General features: G+C 38.8%; 1 protein-coding gene across 1 annotated transcript in view; it reads left to right on the plus strand.

Moving 5' to 3' along the window:
• Positions 1-1106: 1106 nt before the first annotated feature.
• The window catches only part of tnn (tenascin N), a gene marked incomplete at its 3' end in the record, with an annotated part of 34181 nt that continues 18930 nt past the window's right edge, over positions 1107-16357 (plus strand). Inside the window, exons 1-6 of the mRNA XM_079216760.1 lie at positions 1107-1143; positions 7524-7724; positions 8057-8251; positions 8954-9328; positions 14222-14355; positions 14462-14591. Of these exons, the coding sequence (XP_079072886.1) occupies positions 7526-7724; positions 8057-8251; positions 8954-9328; positions 14222-14355; positions 14462-14591 (1033 nt within the window). The 5' untranslated portion in view covers positions 1107-1143; positions 7524-7525. The remainder of the gene's footprint in view (positions 1144-7523; positions 7725-8056; positions 8252-8953; positions 9329-14221; positions 14356-14461; positions 14592-16357) is intronic.

Here is a 16357-nt window from a genome sequence, read left to right on the forward strand (position 1 = left end):
ACTCCAGTTTCACCTCAACAATCCCACAGTCCTCTGTGTTCACACAGAAATTCGAAACCATACTTATATATTTAGAGACAAACAGCCGCTGTCAGCGTATAGTATTGCCAACCTTGACACCTCAGTCTGTGGTGATGGCCATGGCGGCATGTAGAAGCTGACGTGTGTGTTCTGTTTGTGTGCACTTAGCTGCTTGCATCTTAATGTGTATAGATACATACTTAACATGAAACCAAACTGAAACAGAATGTTTTTATCTTTGCTTGCATTTAAGTGACCATAATGCAGTCTGGAGGGATTATTGATCAAGACGCTTATGGTTTTCCTGTCGGCTTGAAGGACTTAACCTGTCATGCGTCCTAGCATGTTTAGTGGTGGCCTTACAGATATAACCTAAGGAATATTTCAGAGAGAATACTACATAAATGTCAACTCAAATCAAGACTTCTTGGTGTCTCATTGCCAATCCAAACAACCAACCAACAATAAATGCCCCAAAGGACCCTTTTTTGTCTTCATCTTTAATGGGATCTGTATGTCACTGCTGTAGCCATGTCCTTTGAATCCAACTTTGCCCTAAAATGCTTTTTGTCAAATATAACCTCGCCCAAGTGGTTCCCTCTATCCAAAACCGACTTGGCTTCGATCTTTCCCCTTGAATCCAACCATTATCCAGTAACTGTGCTTGAGACCCTGTACTGCTTCTGCTAAAGAGGTTAATGTAAACCTCCTCTGCTACAGCCACCAAATATATACTGGAAAGTGGGAAAATATTATTCATATTATAATTTTAGAGCTATTTAATAAGTGGCAAACGTGTTGAGACTGCAAAGAAGCAAAGTAAGAGACATGAAAAGAGTAGTAAATGCTGCTCATTATCGTTCTCCTCCTCCTCTCCCTCTCCTTTTTCATTCAATCACTTCAGGAGGAGAGGAGACACTCCCAAACTAAGAGGAGACACTCCCAAACTAACTGCCCATTGGTCTACAGGGAGAGATTTTAGCAATTGAAGAGAGCAAAAGTTACAGGCAGTGTGGAGGTCTTTGAATCGTTGGCCCGGGCTTGTCAACAGGTGGCAGAGGGAGAGCCTTGGTAACGTTGAGTCCTTCAGAGAAAAGATAGAAAGAAAGACAGTGGAGGACGGTAAGGCAATATTTTAATTTCATCAGTCTCAGTGATTATGCATGGGACTTAATTTGTCCTATCAATGTGTCTTTACATTTTTTTTATAGCAGTAGTTAATATAGCCATTCAATTAACCTGAATGTTAGGCTTTTTTTGTATTTTTTTTAGTATGTTTGGTTCAGTTCAATGTGAGATTAAGATTAATTTATTTTAAGACACTTCTAAACATGGTTATCAAGAGAAAAAAATACCTTGGCTGACAGTTGTTATTTCAAAGTCGTTAATTATGTTGCGCTCTTGTTTATTTCCATCCCAATGGGACCAATTATGTGTTTTCTGCTCTTTGGGTACTCTTTCTCTGATTCACACTACATTTCGCACTACTATTTCTTTCTCTCCCATCTCCCTTTCTTTCTCTCTATCTCTATCTGAACTCCCATGGTATTTCCCCCACTCTCTCCTTTTCTCTTTATCCAGGTCTCACCTCTTTTATGCAAAGCAGGCTTTGATTAAGTAAGACTTGGATCTAACAGTCCACACCTGCAGCCTTTCACCTCGACTTTGTTGTCAGTTGCATGACAGTCTAAAGTTTAACTTGACACTAGGAATGTATGAAGGGACTGATGCTTCTCGTATGTTAGTTTGAGTACACGTAATCAATAAGAATGTTGTGGAAATCTTCATCAGTGATGAATATGTATATGGGATGGGGCTTTGAGACATCAAATGCATATTTTTTGGATTCATAAAAAAACATATTATATATATATATATATATATATATATATGTATATATATATATATATATATATATATATATATATATATATATATATTATTATATTATGCTACTTTATACTTTTATTCCATTATCTCTCATAGGCAAATATTGTAATTTGTACTCCAGTACATTTATTTAACAGCTTTCGTTATATTTTTAAATTAAGACTAAACCTTTAACTGATAACTATTTTACAAGTTACTATAACTTATATTATAAGATGCTTTACTATAGATTCAACTCCCCAACATTTGAGCACCACTACCTGTTGATGAGTCTGACAGGGGTGATTCTGCATTGAGCACTTTTCCTTTCGTGACATTTTTTTTGCAGGAAATTGAATATTTCCATAGTGTTGTATCTCTACTTTTACTGAGTAAATTATGTGAATACTTCCTCCACCACTGAAGTTGTTTTCATAGTCTGTTGCTGAATAAATCCTGTATTTTAAAAAAGTTAGTATTTCAGTTTGAAACTCATAAATCTGAAGACAATATTGTATAAATGAACAAATGTATTTTCCTTTTTGTATATATATCCAGTTTCCTATTGTATTGTAGATAATCCTATATTGTCTGTAAACAAAGCTGCATTTCTCTCTATGATAATAACATAAATATTCATAATAACTATGGGCCGGGGTGATAGATATTCTCACAGGACTGTCGATCCAGTAGATTTCCCTTTAATGCTACTGTGCTGGCTCAGGGAATACATAGAAGCCCTCGCAAAATGAGCTACAGATGTGGGCCCTCAGCCATGTCAAATGATAGAGAGAGAAAGACATAGTGTGTGTGTGTGAGACAGAGAGACAGAGAGAGAGAGAGAGAGCTTGTAAAAAAGTGTTCAGATTGCATAACATTACTGCTTTCACAGAAACCTCACAACTCCAGTTTATTTAATTTACTCTCACTGATTGAAAATGTCCCCGGGGCACACGTTTTGTATTATTTCAAAAATCTCTGTCTTGAATTTAGGCTTAGGTTTTTATTAATGCTCAGGTTGTGTTTCTTTCTTTTCAGTTGGTTAGGCTTTCATCTGGCAGACCCACTAAGGGGAATGATGCCTCTATAGTTCTGATGAAGCGAGGGCCTTATCAAGGGCTACTTGTGGTCTGCAAGGCAGCGGGAGGCAGACAAAATTGTGGAGATATGAGCTCAGCTCTCAGACAATAATTGCTTTCAGCTTTGTTTTATTCATTTTAGTTTCCCCGTTCTGTCTGCAAGCTGCTGTGATGGAAGGAAAGGAAGGGAAGGGAACGTCCACACATTTGCAACCACTCATAAAGGCTTGACCTAGCTGCTCCTTTTTTGTTAAACCCTCCCTTCTTCTCACTCCCAGGCTTGTTGGTTTGGTCCAATGCGATTTGTCTTGTGTTGAAAGCTGGCGAAACAGTTTGCCTGATGCTTAATGGCTAGAGAGGATAGGCCAAATGTTCAAGGACTGACCAAATCATCTTCTTATGCCTATCTCTCGGTACATGTCTGTATTCCCAATACAATTGTTTTGTCTATGCAGCTTTTTGTCTCCGTTTCACTTGTGGTTTTCCATTCCTATTCCCTGTTTATCTCAACCCAATGTTAAGCACATTCACTGTACACTGTTCAGCGCAAAGAGAACACCGATATTTTTAGAAAGACACAGACAGACACAAATACAGCTTGTCAAGAGGCCTTCAGTGAAATGTGTCTGGATCTAGACAGTATTGTCTCTGGGGGAATACATTGCTGTTGTTACATGCGTCTCTGGAAGCTTTCAATGCACATATTGTACACATACTGTACGCTCATGGGCTGAGTCCCACACACTTCTTTCTCCCGTATAAAAGAGTGAGCACACATCACATGTAGTCAACAAACATTTTACAGGCTCATTGACATAGCTGCGCTTTGACATAGAGAAGTTATTGTCAGGAAGGAATTTTTAACTGTGTTCATGGACATGTTGAATTTGACTTGAGATGGTTTGAAAGCCAGGTTGAAATGCAATCTGAATTGGCCCATGTGATGAGTGAGAGCGTCCACTGGACTGAAGCGATTCTGTTTTCCTGCTTTAGTATTAAGCATGTAGACTTGGAGTGACAAATGACAGTCAACTGCTTTTGGATCATGAATGTGCTGCACACTGATGCCAAACCGAAGTTCAACATCTTTATGTTACAGTTTCGTTGGAGAATAACCAGTAAATGCCTTCTGTCTTTTACAATAATTAAGCAAAAAACCTTCTGTCCTGCTTTGTGTGACGACAGCCGGTTAATGCTGCATAAATCTAGTATTTCATTCAGTTGTAGCTACTCTTTCCTATAATTTCACTGTCCAACGACCTGCTCCCTCCATCTTTAATATATCTTCAAGTAGCCAACATAATGTATACTATTCGAGAGGATATACCTCATTCCGTCCATCCATCCATTGTTTCTCTAATTCATCCATCGATGCATTTGTTCATCAATTTATACAGTAAATTCATCTATCTATCAATGTCCATTGTTGCTTTGTGTACCGGTGCCAAAAGCAATAACAACAATGGTGGACTACCGGTTTGTTTACATTTCGTTAGCATTGCTAAGTCTAATGACTTTTTATTTTATCTTAGGACTTCTGCACGAACGGAGGCGCCATCTTTTTTTAAGTTGCTACTGCCAAAGTAAAATAAGCTAACTCTGCATGCTAAGAATCTTGTTCTCTGGTATTTGCCGTATCGTCACTGTGGCCTTATTCGCCACCTACTGGCACAGCAAGTGTTTGGAGTTGTTTTTGCGAAGGTCGTTTGGACATCATTTGGTTTCTAAACAGAGGGGGAAAAGGTCAGTTTGAAAAACTATCTGTTTATGTATATACATATCTGTCTCTGTACAGACAGGAACTCAATCACCCATCACCCATCCATCAATCCTTTTCTTTGGCAGTAACTCTCATATGTGACTGCCCCACTTCCCTCTCTAGTCCCCATTTCCTCTCTCCATTAATCCCTCCATCTGTCTCTCTTTCCCACACCGGGACAATCTTAGCTCTCAGTAGTGGCCCTCTGTTATGCTTGGAAGGTCACAGTGCTATCTCCTCCTAGAGAAATACGAAAAGGGCCTGAAAATGGCAAGCATCAAATAAAAACCTTGACAGGGAGCTATAAACATGCTTGTTAAGCATCTCTATGTGCCAGTGTTAAGTCCCATTCCACATGGCTATAGTTTACTGTCTATAATGTGGCTAACTGCTAGACTGTCACTGACTCAAACGCATTGTCTCTATCATTCTCTCTCTCACCTATTCACTCTCTCTCACTCACTTAATCTCTCTCTCAATCCAGTCTTTTCATCTCTGTTTCCCTTACTTTCCATTTGTCTCCCTCCTTCTCTTAATGTCTTTTATACCTCATCTCTAGTTTGCCCTCCAAAGTCTTGGACATTGATAAAAGACCCACTAACGTTTCGGCCCCCACATCGGGTGAAAAAAGCAATTTCTCAGTGATGTCATATAACTCGGATTTCTTGCTCAGGCTTCGGTCTCCAACCTCAAGCTTTTGACCAGCAGCAGTCAAGTAGCTAAAATAACCAAACAAGGTCAGCTGTATTGAGTTTGTACAAGTTAGAAACAGGTCATGATAATTACACGTGTATCCAAAAGACTGGAGACTTTTGAATCGCAGAACTCCTTGAGTTACAACCTGTTTAAATCATTAGAGGGAGGATTCATAGGCCAACGTTTATTTAACTGAAAACAAATAGTATCCAATAGAGTATCTTTCCACCTTAGCTATTGAAAAAGAAGCTTAACATACTCAAAGGATCTTTTCTTAGAATATCTGTTAATCTGATAATGGTATCAATGCAGGATTGGCAGGTTTTAGATCAACCCGCTGACATGTTAATGTTCTGGCAAATGCTCACAAAGTGTCCAGTGGGATTTTTAGGATCTCTTTTTCTCTCGGCGGATCTTCTACTTTTCCATCTGTTTTAGTTTTTGATGCTCCACGAGCAAATATTTTGGTTTCCAATTGGTCCATTTCTCCTCTTCAAAGTTGCTACATTAAGCAGACATCACAACCATTTTACTACATTTAAAAAAATATGAATATTCTATTCAACTTTTATAGTTTCAGCACTGAAATATTCTTTGCTCAACAAAATGATGGGATGAAACTTTCCGGTTTCTCTTTCACGTTTCTGTCTTTGGTTACATACATTGTATCCCGTAGTGTAATACCAACTTAGGGATTTTGCAGAGTATGCATGTTCCATTTAATTATCCTGTCTAATTTCAAACAAATCCAACATATTTATTTTAAGTATGCAAGCTACTGCATATTGCTATGCAGTATTCCAGCTGTCAAGCATCAATCAGCAGGGCCCGCAACATTTTATTACTTTCTTTTCAGTCACTCTATTAGAGGGTTTGAGTTTCCATAGACCACACAGGATCAGCACAGTTTGATCAACTTTTACACCAAAATGGTAAATTCAGACCAAAGTCCAAAAAAGACCTATTAAAGGTTAAAACAGGCCTACTATTTTGAAAGCATGTAATTTGGCTTCCCGGAGAAGCCACTTTCTGCTACAAGGTTTGTAGTTCACATGACATCACTGTCATTAAACGCAATGACATCATCACTGTGGATACATTTCTGAAGCTCTGAAACGCCCGACTGAACACAATTTATGGTTCAGACGATAGCAAAATGCTCTCTGGCAAAGTGATGACCACTCACTTTCTGCTGCCATACTGTGGAATGAAAGCACAGCACGAACACACACACACACACACACACACACACACACACACACACACACACACACACACACACACACACACACACACACACCACATTGACACAATGGTTCAGGTTTATTGAGATTAAATATACAGTAGTGTGCTCCACTGAATGTAATGTAACTTGTACATTGTTCAGATAGTATTTCAGTCTTAAGCTCTCTACGCTGACTGGAAAGTACAAACGTGACCCTCTTTCAACCCGGAGACTCATGTCCAGTCAGCCATGACGATAAACATCTACAGTTTCGGTAGTCTGCTACACATCGTTCATGCCAAAGATCCAATCACTACAAAATGTATAAGCTCGCACTAAAAAACAGATGGAATATATATTTCCTCTCCATATGAAGATTTGTCTCATGCCACTCTGTGTGAGAATCTTGGAAGGGAACTTGATTTGCTTCACAGTCAGCAGTGAGGAGTTTTGTTTTGTTCCTATTGATGTTTCTACCATGCAAGGTAAAAAACTACTTTAGCAAAATGAATAATCCTATACCTTTTGGGAAATGCCAAGTTTAGCATGTCTTATACCAGATTTTTCTTCGAACAGTAACTACTTGTTTTCTGTTTTTGTTTTCCATCTATCAACAATGCTCAAACCACAATCTACCCCTTTTCTTTTTGTATTATTTCATGGAACCAATGCATTTGTGATGCTTTTAGTTTGGTAGAAGCCAATCCTTACTTTAATTGAGATATCACAGTTTGAAATGTATTACCCTTTAGTCAGTACTCTATATGCTCACAAATGCTGTCCAATAAAAAAAATGATATTACAAAGAGGTTTCCTAAAGGTATGTTTAAGACGTAACAATGTAACAATTATCTGCACTTATCTTGTCCTTTAGCCATGACCACGAGACTTCTGTGGAGGGCTCTGTGCCTACTGGTCCTACTCTGCATTGTGTCACCCCTCAGCTCCGCAACCAACCACCCAGACCCATCAGCCCCAGAGCAGGGAGTCACCTTCAGCCATGTCTATAAAATCGACATCCCGGGGAGCTCTAGTTGTAAACTTGAGCTCCTGCCAACCCAGGACGAAACAGGTCATAAACAAAAATAAGAGTTAGAGCAAGAGAGAATGCATCTGAGATGAGTAGTGTTTGAGTTTGTGTGTACAGAAAGCTCAGCGCATTGGATTCAAATCTGTAAACAACCAGAGTGGAATAAATGATCAGTTTTCCTAAGAAAGATGATTATTTTTATATGAATATTATTAAACTACTTACAATATAATTGTCATTTTTTTGCCTTTTTTAGTAGTATGTAATGCTTATTTATATTTTTTAACCTGAAAATATATATTATATTTAATATCCTGTCTCATGTGTGGCAGTACATCTAGACATAAAACAAGTTTGATTTATGTTCTATTCTGTAGGTCTGCAGACCACTACAGATGGAGACAACGACATCATATTCAGACACAACATCAAGCTGCAGGCACCAAAATGTGACTGTGGAGAGTCTGAAAGCTTCAAGTCACTGATGTACAGAGTCAACGGACTGGAGGAAGAAGTCAACTACCTAAAGACCCAGTGTACTCAAGGATGTTGTGGAAGCGGTGGGGCTGCAGGTAAACTGTGGCACAACCTAATATAGTTGACCCACAATTCATAGGCAGTGGGACAAGAAGTACTCAGATAATTTGCTTGAGTAAAAGTAACAATACCACAGAGTAAAATGCTATAAAGTAAAAGTCCTGTATTCAATATTTTACTTTAGTGAAAGTACAAAAGTATCAACAACAAAATATATAGTATCAAAGGTACCCATTGCATATGTATTAAATTGCTGGATTATATTTATTAACATCACGTTTATGCTGGTTGCAGCCGGTAAAGGTGGAGCTAATTTTAATTACTTTATATACTGCTATGTAGCTCAATATACAACAATACACCATGTATATCATGATATTACATATCAATGTATTAAGGGACTAGATACAAAATGTATTAAACAGTACAATTTTGTCGTCTGAGATGTTGTGGTGAAGACTTAACATAAAGGGGAATTATTCAAGTAAAGTGTGCCAATACCTGAAAACTGTACTTAAGAAGCATGCAGTACTTTAGGTAATGTATTTAGATACGTTCATAAGGTAAACAATTGGAAATAGGAGTTTCCAGTAGGGAGGAGGCTGCAAACAATCTTATTTTAAATCCTGAAATAAGTATTTTTTACATGAGTTATTCCGTATAACCTACAGTAGGCTTATGAAATAATTGAACTGCCAACTAAGCAAAAACACTTTTTCCCCCTGCTCTTTCTCAAGGCGTGGACACAAGCTGTAGTGACCATGGTACCTACCAGCCGGACACTTGCAGCTGCCTCTGTAACCCAGGATGGGAAGGCCCAGATTGTTCAGTCTCGTCCTGCCCTGATGAGTGCAATGACAACGGCCGATGTGTGAATGGGAAGTGTGTGTGCCACCAGGGCTTCATGGGAGAGGACTGCAGCCAGCTGATGTGTCCAGACAACTGCAACGACAAGGGACAATGTGTGAATGGAAAATGCATGTGTTTCCCGCACTTCACCGGCGAGCATTGCAGTGTCCAGAAGTGTCCCAATGACTGCATTGGTAACGGCCAGTGTGTGGATGGCCAGTGCATCTGTGAAGAGGGCTTTTATGGCGAAGACTGTTCATTAGGTAAGTTATTGAAATGCGTGATAACACAAACGTTTCTGTGTACTTTATGTGTAATAACTCATGAAATAACATGAGATGGTTATTGAAGTTTGGTGAGGTAGGGAGTACTAAGTGAGTTGGTGAACTTTTAGCTAACGTGAACTGAAATGCTAATGGTGAATACAGTAGCAAATAACGTCATTCTCAACATCTAAATAGATTGTACTTGCATTGCGCTTTTGTAGTTTTCTAGTTTTCTGGGCGCTTTAACACTCCCTGTCCTCATTCACCCATTCACCCATTCACACCCTTAATACATTGATGGGATGCAAGGTGCCTCCTGCACATCAGGACTAACAGTGTGACTAACAGTCATACAACATTTACATGCAAGTTGGGGGGACAGAGGAGCCGGAGATCAAACTACCGATCCTCTGATTGAAGGACAACCCTGCTCTACCTGTCGCTCATCTCCAACCTTTTAACAGTTAGCTGATATATTCTCACCATATTGTGCCTTTTTCTTCCATTTTGTTATTATGGTAGCACGTCATTTCAGCTAAACTAGCAAGCTTGCAAGCTCGTTTCCGAATAGGACAATAAGTTTACGCTTCAAAAGATGTACGTTATGTTTAACCCTTAACTTCTGTCTCATAACTGTCTGGAAGCCTTTATGGCAGAACAGTATGGACTCAGACAAATCATGGTTAGATTAAAAGGAACGCAGCTAATAATCCATGATGACTTCCTCAATCGTAGGCTCTACATTCACTCAAAGGCACTGGCGGGCTGTGGATTTTCTACCTGGGCCTTCAGTGGATCAGCTGTTCGCGGCACATTGCATGTGAATCTACGTATTGCAGCACATTTAATTTAAATATAATTGAATGTGCAACCAGGGCCCTAAACTAAAGTGGACTAAATCTGCATTGTTGTTGACTATGATCAGAGAGTCTGACAATTCTGGTGAGAACGAAAAGACATTCACCACCATATGTTCCTCTCTATTTGATCCTCTCAGAGTGAGACACAGATCATTCGTACAGGTTTTGTGAACACAGTTTATTTTTATTATACCAGCTACCAGTGACATTTCTGATGTGTTCCTAAGGGATGAATGATGTCTGAGAGAGAGCATATTCCATCATAATCTATTTATGGGTGAATTATATATCTGGGGTGCAGCCTAATAACTTTTTATGACCCAGGCTAGCATTTAGTTTGATATGTGTTTCTCGTGAGAATTAAGATTCACATTTCACCCTTTTTCTTAAGTCACCTCGATGCTGTTATTAAGCTGTGAATGTTAACTGCCATCTCATGGAAAACACAGACGCTAAAGGAGCTTTAGGACCATTAACACTATAACTGTTGAAGCCAGTTCACCTTTATATAAATCTTCTGCCTATATCATTTAGTAAAAACCTTTAGGATCTACCTGAATTAATTCTTAAAACTTGCAGCAATAATTCATGCTTGTGTTCCAGCATGCACAATACCAGGGCCCTGAAACAAAAGCAGCTAAATAAAAATGCAGCCATCATTAATTGTATTAATTTAGTAGTATTAAATAGGAATGATTTTTAATCAATAATTAAATCCAATGAGATTTACCTTTTTACATTTGCAAGTAACTAACTATAATGAATTGCTACAACTCTAAGATCTGCAGAAACACTTCAGTTTTGAGTAGTCAAATTAATGTTTACAACCTGCATGCAACCTAAAAAAGGAGATGACCAGTATACATTGTAAAATGCTGGTTAAATGTTCCTGACACATTGAAATAACACACTTTATAGCTTTTTTTACTGAGCTACTTGCTCCAAAAACTAGAGGTGCAGCACAATTTAAAGAAAGAAGAAAAAAAAAAGTTTAAAATGTTAATTTTCCAGCTATTTTGCCCAGATGAAGAACAATCTAGAATGAAATGCGCTATTGGAACCTATTTCTCCACCACCCCTACTCTTTCTTATGTTGTGTGGCTTTTGATTCTGTTGACTTTATATAGATATAATGATTATAACCAGCTGACCCTGAGCGCTCCCTCAACGAGCAGTCTTTTCAGAAAAATTTCAGTCCTAGTTATTTGCGATAAATGGTGAATTTGGTGATTTTGGATATGATGTAAACGCTGCACAGTTCATTGATGCAAGTGTCTCTGACTAACCTAAAGTTAAAGCATGCTATCATGATAGCCACAGTGACCTATACTTCTTAGGAATTCAAAGCATCTCTCCAACAGTTATTTCAGATTGAGCAGCTGATGGGGCCTTTTCAGTGGACTGACCCCATGACCTCTGACAGTTATGGCCTCTACACAACATATGACATCAGGTCACATACTGTAATACCACGGGAATATAAGAACACCCGTCAGTCTTTTGACCCTCGAAGAAGAATCATTGCCTTTCCTGCTAAATGCACTCCTCACCAAACTGCTATTACTGTACTGCCTCAGGACCAGAGTACAAAATTGCATTTTATGGCAATTTAAGGCCAGGCAAGCGGAAAGGTGAGCAGCACCAGTGAGGCATGGACAGTTTAATTCACAGAGTTCACACTGTGACAGTTATTTCAAAGGATATCTTGAAGATTCAGCTGCAGGTGAATGGCACACAATTTATCTTTTTCATACTGTATCTTGGTATCAGAATAATACATTTTTAAATTTAAAAAAGTAAAATAATAATCTATATATGGAAACTTCTGGCTAAATTTGTCCATGGTATTTCTTCCTCTACATGTAACCCAGAGCACAAGCCAGGGATTTTTTACGTTTGCTTCACATGCCCACCAAAAGAAGCTCCACAACCAATTGCAGGTCCTGAACCAGTCTTCACAGTAGGTCATCTATGTCAAACCCTTGATGGTGATTTTATTTCTTCAAGCTGAGTTTTGCTCCATGCAGTCTGAGCACAGCTAGAAACCGATCTGCAGCTTCGTGTGTAGCTGCTGTTAAAGGGAGTCCAACATCAACAGTGGCACCATGTCAGAGGATAAGTCAGGGAGGAAGGGAAAGTGTGAGGTAAGAAAAAACAAAAACATAGTGTTGTTTTTAGGTGTTAGTAACAGTAGTGGTAATAAGCACTGAGAGAAGAAGAGACATTCTTTGTTTTATGTGGCTATTTGCCAGTTCAGCACCTGGGTGATGGATGTCAATCAGCTCCCGATGAATGCATGACTCGGGTATGGTTTTATTTGGCCTAATATACATTCAGTATTGTGCTGATTCATTACTTGACATTGATGTCATTATAGTTTTAATATTAATATGTGTTATCTCAACTATCAAAGGCAGATGCCATGTGGTTTAGAGAACAAGTGGTGCTTTAATAATAAAAAAGACTATTGAAGCATGACCTCTTGTCTATCCAAGTAAAAAAGAGGAAAGTTCAGCAACCACATTTAATGAGATAATCTCAGTATAAAGCGGGGGAGATTATTAAAAGTGAACATACTAACTTCTTTAGCGCTGTACCAACACATTGCAGATACTATGGATTGTATATTCTTAATGTAGCTCCTTTGACTCTCTCACAAATATTTGAGATTCTATTCAACAAAGTGCACCCTTTCATTTTTGCCACTCAATTCAAAACCATTTTGGGCCGCTTTTTTAAGTTCTGTGTCAATGAATTGTCTCAGAGACTTGATTGGCATGTTTAATATTTACAACTGAATGGGAAAGATAAGAGGACACAGAGGAACAAATAGATTCCTCATTACTTGTTTGTCCTGAGCATTAACTTGTACTTCCTTAGTGCTTACTTGGTGCAGATGTATAGCCTTTTGAAGAAGTCCAAACATTTTTTTGCAGTTATATTTCCCTCAGATAAGACACAAATCACTCTTAGTTTCCACTTTTTACAAATTTAATATGTTAATTAATTCACCCCAGTTGTACGGAGATTTTATTTGAAGGTAAAGATTTTTGATAGTTCTGCTTCGAGTAGAAACTGCTACTGAATGTAAAAGGATTGCCACATTTGAGAAAAATATTAAAGCTTCCTGACTCGGCCTTGTGGAACGGCTTCTGAACCTGATGTGAATTCCTTCCCTGCCAAAAGAAAGTGTTCACCACCCATCTCACATTTCCCCCCTCGAAAAATATGCATACGTTTCTAGGAAGTGTTCTATGTATTTCCTTCTATCATATTTTTTATTTTTTGGAAAGCCCCCTCCCCAGCACTGCTGACTCGCTGTCGTCTTCTGTCCTTTGGCTGTTTTCATGTTATTGTACTCCACCATAGTTATACACCTTCTGATTCGCCCCCAGCCATATTTTTTTCACATCATCTCCATTGAGCTCCTTTGGCCTCGTATAACCACTGAAAAGCAATATTTATTTCCCAACTTCCATCTCAGATTTAGGAAGAAAACACATTGCTTTTGTTCATGATGTTCTGGTTTAATTATGAGTTTGAGTTTATTTAGTTGTTTGAAAAGCCTGAAACAGTAGCCTTATAATATTGTAATTAAGTCTTTCTGAGGCTGTTGCCAAAATACTGCTCCAATGGTCCTGCAATTTGCAACCTTGCATACATGGTGATTTGTTCACATACACTAAGCAGATTAATTGAATGCACATAAGTTATTTTCACATTAAACAGTAATATTAATAGGCTGATAATTGTACCCAAATAGGCTATATATCACAATTAATTGGAAGAAATCAAGCAATTATATGTAAAAATTAAACATTCAGCACCCCCATATAGCCCGGATGGAATGATCCGTTGTTTCTTAACTAGACTTTTCCGCCACTTTGATGATTCTGGTGAGATGAGTGGCAGTTGAATCGGGCTCCTTAGCTTGAATCAGTTTGGTGTCAGCTCTAAAAGTGATAAAACATTTTATTAAAATGTTCGACAACCTCTGTTCATTTTTTGTCTCCCTCTCTTTCTCTGTCAGTCTACAGTCCTCAGGGTCTGCGCTTGGTCCAGGTGACTGACACCTCCCTCCTGGTTAAGTGGGAATCAGTTCGTGGGGCAGAGTATTATATTCTGGCATACCATCCCAAAAATGATGAGAGTACCCAGGAGCATGTACGTTTTTTTTGTTTCGTCATATCTATATGTCAAATAAATGAAGTAGCATAGAACCATCATTTTCAATTTTTAAACACTTTTGTATCAAACCACTGTGTCCTAGGTTCGGGTTTCCAACACAGATAACTCCTACCTCATCGCAGGACTGACTTCTGGAGTCACTTACATTGTCCAGGTGTATGCTGTCGTCAAAGAAATCCAAAGTGAAGCAGACAAGATCGAAGCTACTACAGGTGAGAACAGACCGCTGTCAGCAGGACTGTTTAGAGGAAGGAGATGATGCAGGTTTAGAGTATAGATGTAAGGTGAGAGGCAAGTACACAGCAATAATTACTTGCAGTGAATCAGTGAATTGAGGATTTTTTTTTCCAGTTTTTATATCTACCGGAAATGTCTTTGACGGAAATGCTCTGCTAAAAAGCAATGAACAAGCTGAGGCCTGTCATTACTTAGTGTTTCATTAATTGATGGTTTTTAATCATTAAATTTAAAGGTAATTACAAGGAAACGGCTACACGGATGTGTTTAATGGAAAGCGGACATGCTCACAGATGTGGTAGAGACAGATGTGAAGAGAAAGAGATTACGACACAGGATTTGTAATCATGAGCGAGAAGGACAAAAAGAGGGCGAGATTGAGTTTGACTCTAATATGTGGTTACCCATGGAAAACCTCACAGAGCATGGCATTCCCATACGGGCATGGTAAAACATCATCTGGCTTATGGTTGTGTGAGAAGCACACAGCACGTGGCAGACTGGTCGCTTAGTTTTCAACTTCAAACTATGATTTACTTCAAAAGAGATTTTGAGTGAATGTTTTTGTTTTTCCATTGGAAAAATACAATAGCTGGTATAAAAATATGCTGACTCTTTTAATATGGTACCCTTTGATTTTTTTTATTGTTTGGGTATTTTTTCACCAAATGCTGCAAATTCTGACTTCCCTCTTTGTTAATATACCCTAAGGTACCTATCTTTACACGCAGTTACATGTATTTCATATATTTATCAAATGGCATATGAGTAAGAAAGCCTTTAGTGCTTTGAATCTTTGGCAAATATGTCTGGGTATGCTAGAATGGGTATAATATGGTGTGATAGCACCTCTGAACCACAGTATCATAGAGACAGGGTAAGCCACTGATGTGTTTCAGCACTTCTAGGTGCAGTCAGCTATTCTAATCCAATACCCTTTTTGTCAAATAATGTCAAATATCTTCTCCCGGTCTGCCAGCTGTCCGCTCTGTGTGTGTGCTAAAAAAAAAGTGATGTTTAAACGCAGACCTGGCTCTGTAAATGGGAAACAAACTCTGACTCTGACTGACTCGCGCGACACGATTCCGGCCAATCAACATCAGGGGTGATCATGCGGGCGACCGTGGCTCAGAGGGTAGAGCGGGTCGTCCCTCAATCGGAAGATCGGTGCGATCCCCGGCTCCTCCAGTCCATGTCGACCTGTCCTTGGGCCAGACACTTAACCCCAAATTGCTCCCGAAGGCTGCGCCATCGGTGTGTGGTGGGATGTGAATGAGGTGTGAATGATTACTTAGTTCTGATGGGCAGGTGGCACCTTGCATGGTAGACCCTGTCATCACTGTGTGAATAGGTGTTAATGGGGGAATGACATGTGGAGTAAAGGCGCTTTGAGTGGTCGGAAGACTAGAAAGGTACATTTTGCATTTACCAGCATGCTCGTGCACAGAGCAGGGAGGTCATGGATGTAAGAGAAAGGCGGTGGGAAGAAAAGGAGCTATACATATTGTTTTATTTCTCCAGACTTGCTGGCTCAACCTTTTAACGTTTGCATATTTAAAATATGTGCATAGTGACATGGGCTGAAACATGGCAGAAAAACAATAATACAATTGCTTTATTAATATGCAGTTACATTGCAATTTTTTTAGATAATTTTATTGAATAAGGTAATACGAGCAATGCTCCGAGCTTAAAGAATGATTTTATATAATTTCTAATGTACCCAATGATAATAATTGAG

Source organism: Taurulus bubalis (assembly GCF_910589615.1).
Source record: "Taurulus bubalis genome assembly, chromosome: 1".
Taxonomy (NCBI): Eukaryota; Metazoa; Chordata; class Actinopteri; order Perciformes; family Cottidae; genus Taurulus; species Taurulus bubalis.